Source organism: Nerophis ophidion, linkage group LG03, assembly GCF_033978795.1.
Source record: "Nerophis ophidion isolate RoL-2023_Sa linkage group LG03, RoL_Noph_v1.0, whole genome shotgun sequence".
Lineage (NCBI taxonomy): Eukaryota > Metazoa > Chordata > Actinopteri > Syngnathiformes > Syngnathidae > Nerophis > Nerophis ophidion.
The window spans coordinates 21,223,922-21,237,781 of record NC_084613.1 but is presented as its reverse complement, the minus strand read 5'-3'; the positions used below and the strand labels follow the sequence as shown (position 1 = coordinate 21,237,781).

At 40.8% G+C, this 13,860-nt stretch overlaps 1 protein-coding gene across 7 annotated transcripts in view; it reads right to left on the bottom strand.

Annotated features, from left to right (window-relative positions):
- Positions 1-13,860, bottom strand: part of LOC133549306 (ankyrin repeat domain-containing protein 26-like) — a 69,834-nt gene that overhangs the window by 34,826 nt on the left and 21,148 nt on the right. For all 7 annotated transcript variants that reach the window (XR_009806062.1, XR_009806063.1, XR_009806064.1 and 4 more), the window contains 2 exons: positions 2,850-2,927; positions 2,717-2,763 (listed from right to left, as the gene is read on the bottom strand). Coding sequence is in view for 4 of the 7 variants with exons in the window: in XM_061894565.1 (XP_061750549.1) it covers positions 2,717-2,763; positions 2,850-2,927 (125 nt within the window). In the remaining 3 variants the exon portion in view is untranslated. The remainder of the gene's footprint in view (positions 1-2,716; positions 2,764-2,849; positions 2,928-13,860) is intronic.

Genomic DNA, 13,860 nt, shown 5'->3' with positions numbered 1-13,860 from the left:
TCTTCTTGGCTATGACTGACTAACTGGAGTGGTCGCAATGAAAAAGAAAAGAAGAGGAATGGGTGCACAATGACAGTAATCGATTGGGGACAGCGTTTTTCACTCCTTCCCTAAAATGACTTTCCGGAACGACTACTCACTTCATGCACTTATACCCGAGACACATTCTCTAACTCTCTTTCGCCCCTTGCCTGTCACTCAAAAGGGGCCAGCCTCTGCCGTGTGTCAGAGTTGTCCAGAAGACGAGGTGAAAACAGACTAAATATACCTTGAACCAGTTTGCATTCACTTGCAAGGCAGGTTAGTAAAATCAATAATTTTCCAAAATAACTATAACCACTTCCAGGATATCTGACTTTTGTCCTCCTACAGAAACCAAATTCAAACAAAATATCTATTTTTTTCCCCTCATTTCCATTTTTCATATATTTTTAAAAAAGCTCCAGAGAGCCACTAGGGTGGAGCTAAAGAGCCGCATGCGGCTCCGGAGCCGCGGGTTGCCGACCCCTGTTCTAAACGGTTGTGTTTCAACTTCTATGCAAGTGTTAATCATAGCTTTTTATTTTATTTTTCTGGGCACCACTTTCAGCTGGGGAAGAGGCACAACGCTGATTATACATTAATGACATCAGGACGAGCCGAAGTTCGCGACGATGGAACGGGATGTCGCACGTACAAACGGACACAAACACGCAAATGTACAAAAACACACACACTCAGGATCACGGTCAATAAAGGCGCACTGTTCCATGCGGGATCATACCAAGCATCGTTACGTCCCTATTCTTTACTACTGAGGTAACATCAAAAAGATATTTTTGGCATGTTTGATCGAGGTGAAAATGCTAACAGCTGATCACAGTGACCAAACTCAAATTAATGGCAATCATCGATCACGATCATATAATCGCCCAGCCCTATACTCTACATTTGGGTTTTAAGAGATGTGATTAAGATTAGTACACAAGCATGAAAACAAGTGGAATTACCAAAATGAGAACATGGCATTGCAGAGGGCCTTCCCAGAGATAAAAATAAAGGTTTTACAAATTAAAAAACTTTAACAATTATGCTTGTTTAGACAGATTTTCACAGCTATCTATCATCAGGGCAAACTAAGTGATTTCAATGGACAATATGTGCACTATGCATAAATCTAATAGTTTAAAAAATAGAATGCACTGTTCAATACATTACAACTTGATCATCACACAGGTTGAATAGAGGTCAACTGGCGGACACTGATGGGGGTCCCAAACATACAAAAAAAAAAAATCTCACGTATATGATTTGTGACAGTCAACCTAAATTTGGAATATTTTTTTAATTGGCAAATGGCAGAACCTATTGACTTCTGCTTAAGAGGATCTGATGTACTGTAAGTGATAGAGAAAACTAAAAATCCTAAAAGATTTGATACAAAGCCATGATGTCATCGTAATGATGTCATGGCTTTACTTAAGAAACAGTGCCCACACCGCTTGAGTGGGTATAACGCTTGAGAAATGTCATGTCCAACACAAGCAGTGTTAGCAAATGTACAATTAGCGATGAGTACCGTGCACATTTAAACTGATACAGTACCAACTCCCGGTACATGGAAATCAATGCTAATACTCAATGTCACTAATTTCCGAACCTTTGTGTGTGTTAACTAGTTTTTAATGATTGTTTTGCAAAATTTAAAAATGAGCTGATATAACTGCTGTCCAGTTGTTTATCTTGTTTAATTATCCCCTTTCTGAGACTCATTTGCAAGTATGACATTGAGTTGCAATTCAAGTTGGAAGTCCAAGATTTTAGATGGCAGTAGTGTATAGTTTGTGTGTTGGCTAGTCAGTTCAGTCTTTGCTGAAAGTGATAATACTGTAAGTATTGTACTTGTTGCACAGCAGGTTTTTGATTTTAAGATGCATTTTTGTTGTAGTTTTTGTTAACAAATTTGGAGGCGTTGAAATCGGCATGTAAAGTCACTAATGCTAATCAGTAGCAAGCCTATGTATAATAGCAACAAGCCAGGGCATTTTAGGAAAACTGGAGCCTTACTTGGACAAACGAAGTGCTTTTGAGTGAGTTGCTTTGTTGGCATTAAATATTGAAACATTACCTTGATGTAGTTTGGCTGAGAAGCTCAGTGATACTGGAGTGTTTGCCAAGTGCCAAAGTACGAAGAACCAGCTGAGTAAGGAACCTAGTGTGATGTCACGTGCAACCTGGCACCGTTGGATTTTATGTGAATCGGTGTATAGTTGTACAGCTAGGATTCGGTCGGTGTCAAACAAAGTACCGGATTCGACATCCATCCCTTTGTACAATAATTGTCGTATTTTTACAATAATTTCTCCCTCTGTACATCAATAATTACCCAAATAAATGAAAGTTTGACCCCCATCAATTCTTGGCTCTTAGTAAACAGAAACAGGATACATCCCATTCACATCCAAGTGGGGGAATTAACAGTTGTTTATTAAAAGGTAAAACTTCATTATAAACTACTCTATACAAGGTCTGTTGTAATGATTCACTATAACAAAGGGTCCTGACAAACATCAAATTGAGTATGTACGATAGTTATCCTCAAAATATGATGATTTTATGTCCTCAAAATATGATAAGTTTAATGTTCCGGTACGATAATTTGCCATTTCCCATCTGGCAAAACTGAACAGGAGAACTTAAATATCAACAAAAGTAATGGCAATAGATTATTTCTTACCCTTTGTCTGGCTGCTAGATTTGCAAATGGTGAGTTTGTAGGGGAGCCTGAGAAGAGACAGTGTCTTTACACAGGACAGAAAAGGACATGTGCATATGAGTAGACTTGTTTAGAAATGGTCAGTGAGTTTTACCTGGTTTAAACACTCCCTTACGATGCTGGTTGTCACCTTTGAATTCATAGCTTGACCCAGGTAAAATGTCATCTGATTCTGCAGGAAAACATTTCACCAACAGAAAATCATTACAGAAATAATCATTTAAAAAATTATTTACAGTGGACATACGTTATTTGGATAGAAAATGTTCTAGATTTTTGGGATCTCTGATTACAAATACAACCTCACATTTCAGCAAGCATCTTATTACAGTATTTCCTCTAAAGTTACCCTACTACTGAAATGTAACTTGTAACTTTAAAATACATGCCTATTTTAAAGTAGTCAGTGTACAGCTAGTATGGCAATATATATTAACTGTATTCTATAAACTACTTTAGAATGTCAAGGTACATGTTGGAATTCAAAAAGGTGTAACAGAATGAGAAACATTTTAACTGTTGATGCTTGTAGCACATCAGACTTTTTAAGAGTCAGGATTTTAAACAAAATACAATATGCATACAAAAAATATCTTATTTACTATTATCTTTAAATTAATTTTATATTTGTAAATAGATATATACACACACACACATATATATACTGTATATCCATATGTATATATATATATAGTATATCCATATGTGTATATATATATCCATTTGTATATATATATATATATATATATATATACCTATATATATATATATATATATATACCCCCATATATATATATATACGTATATATACCTATATATATATACACATATATATATATATATATATATATATATATATATATATATATATATATATATATATATATATATATATATATATATATATATATATATATATATATAGGTATATATACCTATTATACACACACGCGGGCGCACATACACAAAGGTATACTGTATGTACATATACGGTACAGGCCAAAAGTTGTGACACACCTTCTAATTTCAATGGGTTTTCTTAATTTTCATGACTATTTACATTGTAGATTGTCACAGAAAGTATCAAAACTATGACACCTGTGAAGTGAAAACCATTTCAGGTGACTACCTCTTGAAGTTCATCGAGAGAATGCCAAGAGTGCAAAGCAATAATCACAGCGAAGGGTTGCTATTTTGAAGAAACTAGAATATAAAAACATGTTTTCAGTTAGTTCACCTTTTTTTGTTAAATACATAACTCCGTATCACTCTGATGAGGTGGCCACTTGTCCAGAGTGTACCCTGCCTACCGCCCGAATGCAGCTGAGATAGGCTCCAGCATCCCCCGGGACCCCGAAAGGGACAAGCTGTAGAAAATGGATGGATGGATAACTCCAAATGTTTTCATTTATAGTTTTGATGCCTTCAGTGACAATCTACAATGTAAAATAAGTCATGAAAATAAAGACAACACATTGAAAAGGTGTGTCCAAACTTTTGGCCTGTACTGTGTATAGGCTCCAGCACCCCCGAAAAAAAATGTATGCATATGTATATATACACATATATATACATATATATATATATATATATATATATATATATATATATATATATATATATATATATATATATATATATACACATTTTAAATACAAACCCTGTTTCCCTATGAGTTGGGAAAATGTGTTAGATGTAAATATAAACGGAATACAATGATCTGCAAATAATTTTCAACCCACATTCAATTGAATATGCTACAAAGACAACATATTTGATGTCTAAACTGATAAAAAAAATGTATTTGCAAATAATCATTGTTGTGTGACTATCAAAATAATTAGTCACTGAGAGTGGAAAGCAGGGCTCTGTCTGACACGCAAGGTCCAAGGATGCAACATGAATTATTGCTGTTTTGAGGGTGATTTATTGTCCCTTTGAGTAAAAATACAGTACATTACATTCAGATGGTTTGTGGTTCCTTTGCAGTCCTTTTGCACTCCTTTTGCGTTCCCTTTGCGCTCCTTTTGTGTTCCTTTTGCGGTCAACAGAAGTAATGGCACCCAGAATCACACTCTCTCCAAACAAGCCAAACAATTCCCCCAGACAAGTTCAGGTGATATTCATTCATTAATCATTCAGCCCCACGAACACGCCTACACACACACACATACACTCCGCCCACACACATGTAGCCACTATCCCAGGTGACAAGTGAGAAACAAATCACTGCCTCTACATTCCAGCCCCTAATTATTATAACATAATAATTACTGAGCAATAGTAGCTGCACGGAAATATTCAATGTAAAATACATCAAATCAAACAAGAACATTAGATTTTCCTTTTTTGCAGTTATAACAATAGTTGATTTTCAGTGTCCTTGCACAAGCAGGTTCTTCACGTATATGCAAGTGTCACTAGGCCATAGGTTCCAGAACTTTCAGAGCCTAGACAGAGTGTGGTCTGTGTCACAAGTCATATTCAAAGTCAAGTCCTGTCAACAAATAATCCCATCAGATGTCCTCGGCTTCTTGAAGCAGACACATCTTAGTGACAGGCCTGTCCAGAAAGCTTGTCCTGGTCTTGATCTTAGCTTGTCGAACAAGTCCTCTTTATTCTTGAACAACCTTGACAACTCTCCCCATAATCTAAGAGTTGCGAGGTGCAGAGTCATCCACAACAAGCACAATGTCTCCTGGAACAAAATTGCGCTTGGTCTTATTCCATTTTTGGCGTTCCTGAAGCTGTGGTAGGTATTCTTTTGTCCATCTTTTCCAGAACAGGTTGGACATATACTGAATTTGTTTCCATCTACGCACAACATACAAGTCATCCTTTTGGAAAACACCAGGTGGAAAAGATGGCTAACCCTTGAGGATAAGAAGATGGTTGGGAGTTAGAGCCTCTAGGTCATTGTGATCTGTGGCAGCCTTTGTTATTGGTCTGCTATTGAGATTTCGCACAGCACAGTGTGGAGGCCGTCTTCATCCAGAGTTTGTTCTCTCAAAGTGGAGTTAAGGACTTTCCTGATTGAACAAATTAATCTCTCCCAGGCTCCCCCATGATGGGAACCACCTGGAGGATTAAACTTCCACTTTATTCCTTTCTGTAGGAGTTCTTCATGGATCTGTGTCTGATTCCCCTGTTCCAAAGACCTTTTCAACTCTCTATCAGTGCCAACAAAGTTGGTTCCGTTGTCCGAGCAGAGTTCCTTGACTTGGCCTCGCCTTGCCATGAAGCGACGTACAGTGTTAATGAAGGAATCAGTCTCCAATGATGTGGCTACTTCAATATGCCCAGCTCTCAGAGCTAAACAGGTGAATATCACTCCATAACTTTTCACTTTTGATCTTCCACGTTTCACTTCAAATGGACCAAAGCAATCAACCCCCACTGAGGTAGACGGCGGTTCATCTGGAGAAATCCTATTAAGTGGAAAATCTGCCATCTGTTGGCTGGCTGGCACTGCCAAAACCCGTCGGCAGACCACACACTTGGCCAAGATTCGTCGTATAGCTACACAAGCTCCAATAATACAATACTTCTGGCAAAGCCTTGCCAACATGTGGGTTCTTCCACCGTGGCCGACTTCGGTGTGTATGTGTCTCAGAATGAGGTCAGAAATGTGTAGGTCTTTGGGCAATATGACCGGATGCTTTGATTCTTCAGGCATTGCTGCCCTACTGAACCTCCCACCGGACTCTCAAGATGCCGCTATCAAGTACTGGGTGAAGTTTCACAGTCTGCTTCTTTAAGAGGCTGGAAAACTCTGGGAATCTTTTCCTTTGACCAAATCTAATTATCTCTAACTCTGCCTCTCTCAACTCCTCCACAGTGAGAAAAACATTGAAAGAGTCCTTGACACTCTGCAGCTCCTTGCTCAGAACATCCTTCTGCTCCCTTTAACATGTCTTTAAGTGGGACGGCAGCACCTTGACCTAACCCATCAGTCTCTTCAAACGGGTCCAAGAAGAAGAACGGTCAAAAAATTGAGACATCGAGTCAACTTCTTCGGCTGAAACAGCATTAGCAGCAATGCTCCTTGTGACCTCAGGATCATCTTGCTCTGATGTTTCTTCTGAGCAGTCTGGGTTTGTAGGCCACTGCTCCTCTGATAGTAGCAGAAATTGTGGGTCACACATCCACTGTTCATCCTTGAGGAATGACTTTACTCCAAGTCCCCTGGAAGCAATTTGTGCTGGATTGGACAAGGTGTTCACATATCTCCACTGAGCTGCTTGAGACGCTCTAAGGATCTTCGATACCCTGTTAGCCACAAATGTTCTAAATCTGGTGGTCTCATTCTTGATGCACTTTAGCACTGAGGTGCTATCAGTCCAAAAGACAGAGTCAAGCAATGGCATCTGCAGCTCCTTTCTCCACAATGTGTCCATACGTGATGCAACTACCGCTGCGGTTAGCTCCAGCCCGGGAATGTTAATTGGTTTCAAGGGAACCACCCTAGACTTTCCCATGACAAGGGTGCTGCACAGGTTTCCATTGGCGTTGCACAACATCAGGTAGGTAGCTGTTCCATAACCCACCTCACTTGCATCTGAAAAATTATGCAATTGGGCGGAAGCTACAGTGTCAAAGTCCACAGGCTTGAAACATCTTCTAACCGGCGTGGCGCAGTGGGAGAGTGGCCGTGCGCAACCCGAGGGTCACTGGTTCAAATCCCACCTAGAACCAACCTTGTCACGTCCGTTGTGTCCTGAGCAAGACACTTCACCCTTGCTCCTGATGGGTGCTGGTTGGCGCCTTGCATGGCAGCTCCCTCCATCAGTGTGTGAATGTGTGTGTGAATGGGTAAATGTGGAAGTAGTGTCAAAGCGCTTTGAGTACCTTGAAGGTAGAAAAGCGCTATACAAGTACAACCCATTAAACCTTGAAATCCTCCAGTAGATGGAGCTCCTTCATCCAATTTGTCCACTCCTGTGCAATGAGTTCAGCTACTAGATCACCCCACCCAAAGCCTCTCCTACACAGATCCTGCAGGATTAGTTTGGCCTTCAGCACCACTGGCACAAGCACTCAAAGTGGATCGTAAATGGAACTGACCACAGATAAGATCCCTCTACGGGTCAAATGTCGATCTTGGATTGAAATCCTGAACTTGAATGCATCTGATTGCACACACCACTGCACACCCAGAACTCTCTCAATAGGAAGTCTGTCATGATCCAGATCCATCTCCTGTACATTCACTGCCCTCTGCTCTTCAGGAATTGCAGCCAACACGTTTGGACTGTTACTTATCCACTTCTTTAGCTGAAAGCCACCTCTGGCACAAATGGCTTGAAGATTGTGACAGAGCAACAGAAACAAGACAGCCATCTACATAAAAGCTGTGCATGATTGTGTCCACCACCTGCTGACTGTGGGAGTTGCTGTAATCCTCCGCACACTTTCGCAGAGCAAAGTTTGCACAGCTTGGTGACGAGGTTGCTCCAAAGAGATGCACACACATCCTATACTCCTCCATAGGTTGCGAGAAATCCCCACCCGGCCACCAGAGAAACCTCAGCAAGTCACAGTCTTCTGCTGGCACACGCACCTGGTAATACATGGCCTCAATATCTGCCATCAAAACGATGGGTTCTTTCCTGAATCTGGCTATGACGTCGATCAATGAACTTGTAAGATCTGGTCCCTGCAGCAGCTGTGTGTTCATTGATGTACCTTTAAATGATGCAGCACAATCAAACACCACTCTGATGATTTTCTTATGCGGATGGTATACACCATGATGTGGAATATACCAGGTTTTGCCACCGTTACATGCCAGATCGTCCACAGGCACTCTTTCAGCATAACCGCAGATAATGATGCTGTGCATGAACATGGTGTAGTCCCCATGGAATGAGGCATCCTTTTGGAACCTTTTCAAATTCAAGGCGCGTTGCTCTGCTAACTTGCGGTTATCAGGCATGCACACATTTCCCTTTTTTAAAGGCAAACCAATGGTGTAATGACCATCCACCAGCTCAATGGAGCCTTTCACCATTTCCATAAACTGACCATCTTCTCCTGATGGACCCAGTTGCTCTTCATGGCTGCGTTCAGGGAAGTCGAGTTGAAACTGCAGCTTCCACAGTTCATCCATTTCCACCACAGAGATGTGGTTAGCAGTGATGTTAGGTTGTTCCAAGTCTGCTTCAAACATTTGCCCGTTGACAGTCCATCCCAATATGGTCTGAACAGCGTACAGCCCTCCTCCTTCACCTTTGTTGGCTCAAGAGCTCTTGGTGCATTTAAGCCCATCAACAGTTCAATTTCAGGCAGGTGTACTCCACGCAAATATGGCCATCTGACTAGATCCTGTTCCCGTGGTATGTTGCTCCTGCATACAGGCATTTTCTTCTGTGCAAATATATCTGGCAAGTCACAGTAGAGATCACTTTCCAGACCAGCTACCTCCAGATCTGACACAATGCAACATCCTACGATCTTTTCTTGGCCCAAAGTGTGTAAGAGAATTTTAGTTCCTCTTTCTGAAACATTCAACTTTCTCATCAGACTTGATGTACAAAAGGAGCCAGAGCTGCCTTGGTCCAGAAAGGCATACGTTTCCACAACTTGGTGACCCTTTTTGGACTTGACCTTTACTGGCACGATGGATAACTTACAGCCATGGTCACCGGCCCCAGTAAGACCACTATTTTACACTATCACCACAGAGCTGCCCACCGGTGTGTTTGTACCTGCTGCAACTGCTAGATCCTTCTCTTGCTCCTTGTTCTTTAGATGAATATGAAGAATGCTGGGGTGTTTAGCTCCACATGTTTTACATGTCAGGCGCCTCCTGCAGTCCTTACACATGTGCCCTATGCACAGACAGCCAAAGCAAACTCCATGTTCTTTCAAAAAAGAGATCTTGTCAATATGTGCCCTCTTTCCCAATAGAGAGCACACCTCCAACGCATGTTCACCCTCGCAATACAAGCAGGTCCTTTTGTCCAGTGGGGCTCCGTCCTTCACATGGGCCTTTCCATTAACTTATGTTACTGTAGTAGCAAAACTTGCTTGGTTTCGTGTGTGACGCTCTTTGCTGCTATGTTTGATTTGCATTGTCTTTGGAGTATCCTGCATATTTCCAAATATAGGGTCTGCTAGAATTTTTACCTGATGTTCAATAAAAGGGAAAGTAGCTCTTCGTGAACATGACTCTTGAATATCACAAGCTACCGTCCTCCATTGGTCTATCAGCTTATACGGTAACTTCTTGATCACCATCAGCATTTTCGCAGGCATGTTTAGCTCAGACGTGTACTGTATGTCATCCATTGCATTACAACATCCTCTTAAGAAAAGACTATATGCTTGAAGAGATTTGGCATCTTTTGCTTTAACCAAAGGCCATGATAGTGCTTTGTCCAAATAAGCAGAAGCAATATTTTGCTCATTCCCAAAATGCTCTTCCAATAAAGCCTTAGCCCTTTGATATGCTGTCTGGAGACATTCGCTGACAGCTTTGAACAAGCTCATGTGGTTGTCCCCTTGTGTATTGTGCCAGGAACTACAATCAGTCTCCAGCGTCACATGTCCTTTCTTCAACATTGTGCTCAAAAGATCTCATAAAGGCATGATATTGAAGAGGATCTCCATCAAACACCTGGGTCTCTCCCCTTGGCAAATAAGAGATGTTCTGTTGTCGCACCAGTAGAGCAGAAATTTCATTTTGCCTTGCCATTATGGATATTAAATTGTTATTTTAATTTATTACTGGCATTTGAACATGTGAATTTGTTGTAAATTGAGAAGCTGAAGTATTACTGTTCATATTAGTAGCCATTGGGAGTCCAGGCAGCCTTTGATGGACTATTTGAGGTCCAACATCAACAGTAACTTTCCTTTCATTCGGCTTTGTTAAATGAGACTTACATGTACTCTGACTGTCATACACTCTATGGCCACCAGGCACAAATGAATCAGTCTCAGCATTAAGAGAGCATGTGCTCCTTTGGCCAAATAAGATTCCATACCATCTGATTTCTTATATCTGGTGCCTTTCACACTGCTTCCTGAGACTCTTAGGACCTCCATCCGAGCCTGAGCTGCTGCTATCTCCACTTCAAGCTCAAATCTCTCTTTCCTTATCCTTATTTCCTCCTCTTGCTGATCCAGTTCTTGCTTTTGTTTGAGCAATTTTTGACAAGCGAGAAGAGCATCTATTTGAGCCTCTGCTTTGACACATGAAGAGGAAGTAGAGGAGTTTGAAGTTCTTCAAGTCCCAGTTTTCGATCCATGATTTTTGCTTCCAATATTTGAGATGCTGTCCTCTGGTTAATGTCATCATGCACTACTTCACATGTGGCCTTCTCCTCCACATTGTCATTTGGTGCATATCCTGAGACTGGTCTCTTAGTTTCAGAGAGCCACTGTGTCACTTCCTCAATAAATCCTTTGTTGTATTTATTGATGCTTGCAAACCACACCTTTTGTTTATCCTTTTCCACCTCAGGTACCATTTCAACCAATGACTAATGCAGGGAAGTTGTTTCCTTATTTAATTGCATCAAAATGTCCAGATGATTTTTCACTTGAGAAACATTTTCATCATTCTCCACAAGCTTCTTTAAAGCAATGATGACACATTTCATTTTATTCACTCTTGCTTGGCGTTCTTTTTGAACGTTCTCCCTTTTGCACACCAAGTCCATGAATTGATTAACGTGGACCCCGACTTAAACAAGTTGAAAAACTTATTCGGGTGTTACCATTTAGTGGTCAATTGTACGGAATATGTACTGTACTGTGCAATCTACTAATAAAAGTATCAATCAATCCTTTTCAGTGAGAATGATTTTTCTCTTAACAGTTTCATTGAAATCAATTTGATTTTCATTTGAACCAGCTTTTGGTCCATTCAGTTGTGAACCAGCATTTGATCCACTCATCTTGACATTTAGCAAAATGTGCACCACAAAAGTTCAGAGAGCATATTTGACAATCCACATTTGCATCATGAATCCACATCCAACTTTGCTGCTTTTTTTTTGGCACAAATACGACTCCATACATGAATCCACTGTTGCTTCCAAAGCCACACATTATTTCAGGCTTGACCATCAGGAATAAATGCATCTAACTTCCACGTCCAACATCACTCCTTTAAAGTGCACAAACAAACGATCCACTTTTCCACAGGTTAATTCCATTTCAAGCAATAATGACATCAAAATGACAGCCACAGCTATCCAATATGCAGCAGTAACCGGCATCAACTGTGTCCAGGCAAGTAGACTTCACAGTATGAATGAACTGAATTTCACATACCATGGTTTGTGCTGCGCTCCTTCGGTTACTTGAGTGGTTGAGTGGCACAATTTCAGCGAAGTATCAGAAGGTCGGTGTTGGATCTGTAGCCTTTTCTGTTGACAATGTTGTGTGACTATCGAAAAGTAATTAGTCACTGAGAGTGGAAAGCAGGGCTCTGTCTGACACGCTACGTCCAAGGATACAACATGAAGTAATTATTGCTGTTTTGAGGGTGATTTATTGTCCCTTTGAGTAAAAATACAGTACATTATATTCAGATGGTTTGTGGTTCCTTTGCGCTCCTTTTGCTGTTCTTTTTGCGGTCAACAGAAGTAACGGCACCCAGGTTCACACCCCTCCAAACAAGCCAAACAATTCCCCCAGACAAGTGCAGGTGATATTCATTCAGCAATCATTCAGCCCCACAAACACGCCTCCCACACACACACACACACACTCCGCCCACACACATGTAGCCACACCCACTATCCCAGGTGACAAGTGAGAAACAAATCCCTGCCTTTACAATCATTAACTTTACATTTGATGCCAGCAACACGTGACAAAGAAGTTGGGAAAGGTGGCAATAAATACTGATCAAGTTGAGGAATGCTCATCAAACACTTATTTGGAACATCCCACAGGTGTGCAGGCTAATTGGGAACAGGTGGGTGCCATGATTAGGTATAAAAACAGTTTCCCAAAAAATGCTCAGTCTTTCACAAGAAAGGATGGGGCGAGGTACACCCCTTTTGCCCACAAATGCGTGAGCAAATAGTCAAACAGTTTAAGAACAACGTTTCTCAAAGTGCAATTTCAAGAAATTTAGGGATTTCAAAATCTATGGTCCATAATATCACCAAAAGTTTCAGAGAATCTGGAAAAATCACTCCACGTAAGCGGCATGGCCAGAAACAAACATTGAATGACCGTGACCTTCGATCCCTCAGACGGCACTGTATCAAAAACCGACATCAATCTCAAAAGGATGTAACCACATGGGCTCAGGAACACTTCAGAAAACCACTGTCACTAAATACAGTTCGTCGCTACATCTGTAAGTGCAAGTTAAAGCTCTACTATGCAAAGGGAAAGCCATTTATCAACAACATCCAGAAACGCCGCCGGCTTCTCTGGGTCCGAGATCATCTAAGATGGACTGATGCAAAGTGGAAAAGTGTTCTGTGGTCGGACGAGTCCACATTTCAAATTGTTTTGGGAAATATTCGACATCGTGTCATCCGGACGAAAGGGGAAGCGAACCATCCAGACTGTTATCGACGCAAAGTTCAAAAGCCAGCATCTGTGATAGTATGGGGGTGCATTAGTGCCCAAGGCATGGGTAACTTATACATCTGTGAAGGCACCATAAATGCTGAAAGGTTTTGGAACAACATATGCTGCCATCTAAGCGCCGTCATTTTACTGGACGCCCCTGCTTATTTCAGCAAGACAATGCCAAGCCACATTCAGTACGTGTTACAACACCATGGCTTCTTAAAAAAAAAGAGTGTGGGCACTTTCCTGGCCCACCTGCAGTCCAGATCTGTTTCTCATCGAAAATGTGTGGCGCATAATGAAGCGTAAAATACGTTGCAGGACTGAAGCTCTATATAAAACAAGAATGGGAAAGAATTCCACTTTCAAAGCTTAAACAATTAGTTTCCTCAGTTCCCAAATGTTTATTGAGTGTTGTTAAAAGAAAAGGTGATGCAACACAGTGGTAAACGTGCCCTTTCCCAACTACTTTGGCCCGTGTTTCAGCCATGAAATTCAAAGTTAATTATTATTTGCAAAAAAAAAAAATAAGTTTATGAGTTTGAACATCAAATATCTTGTAT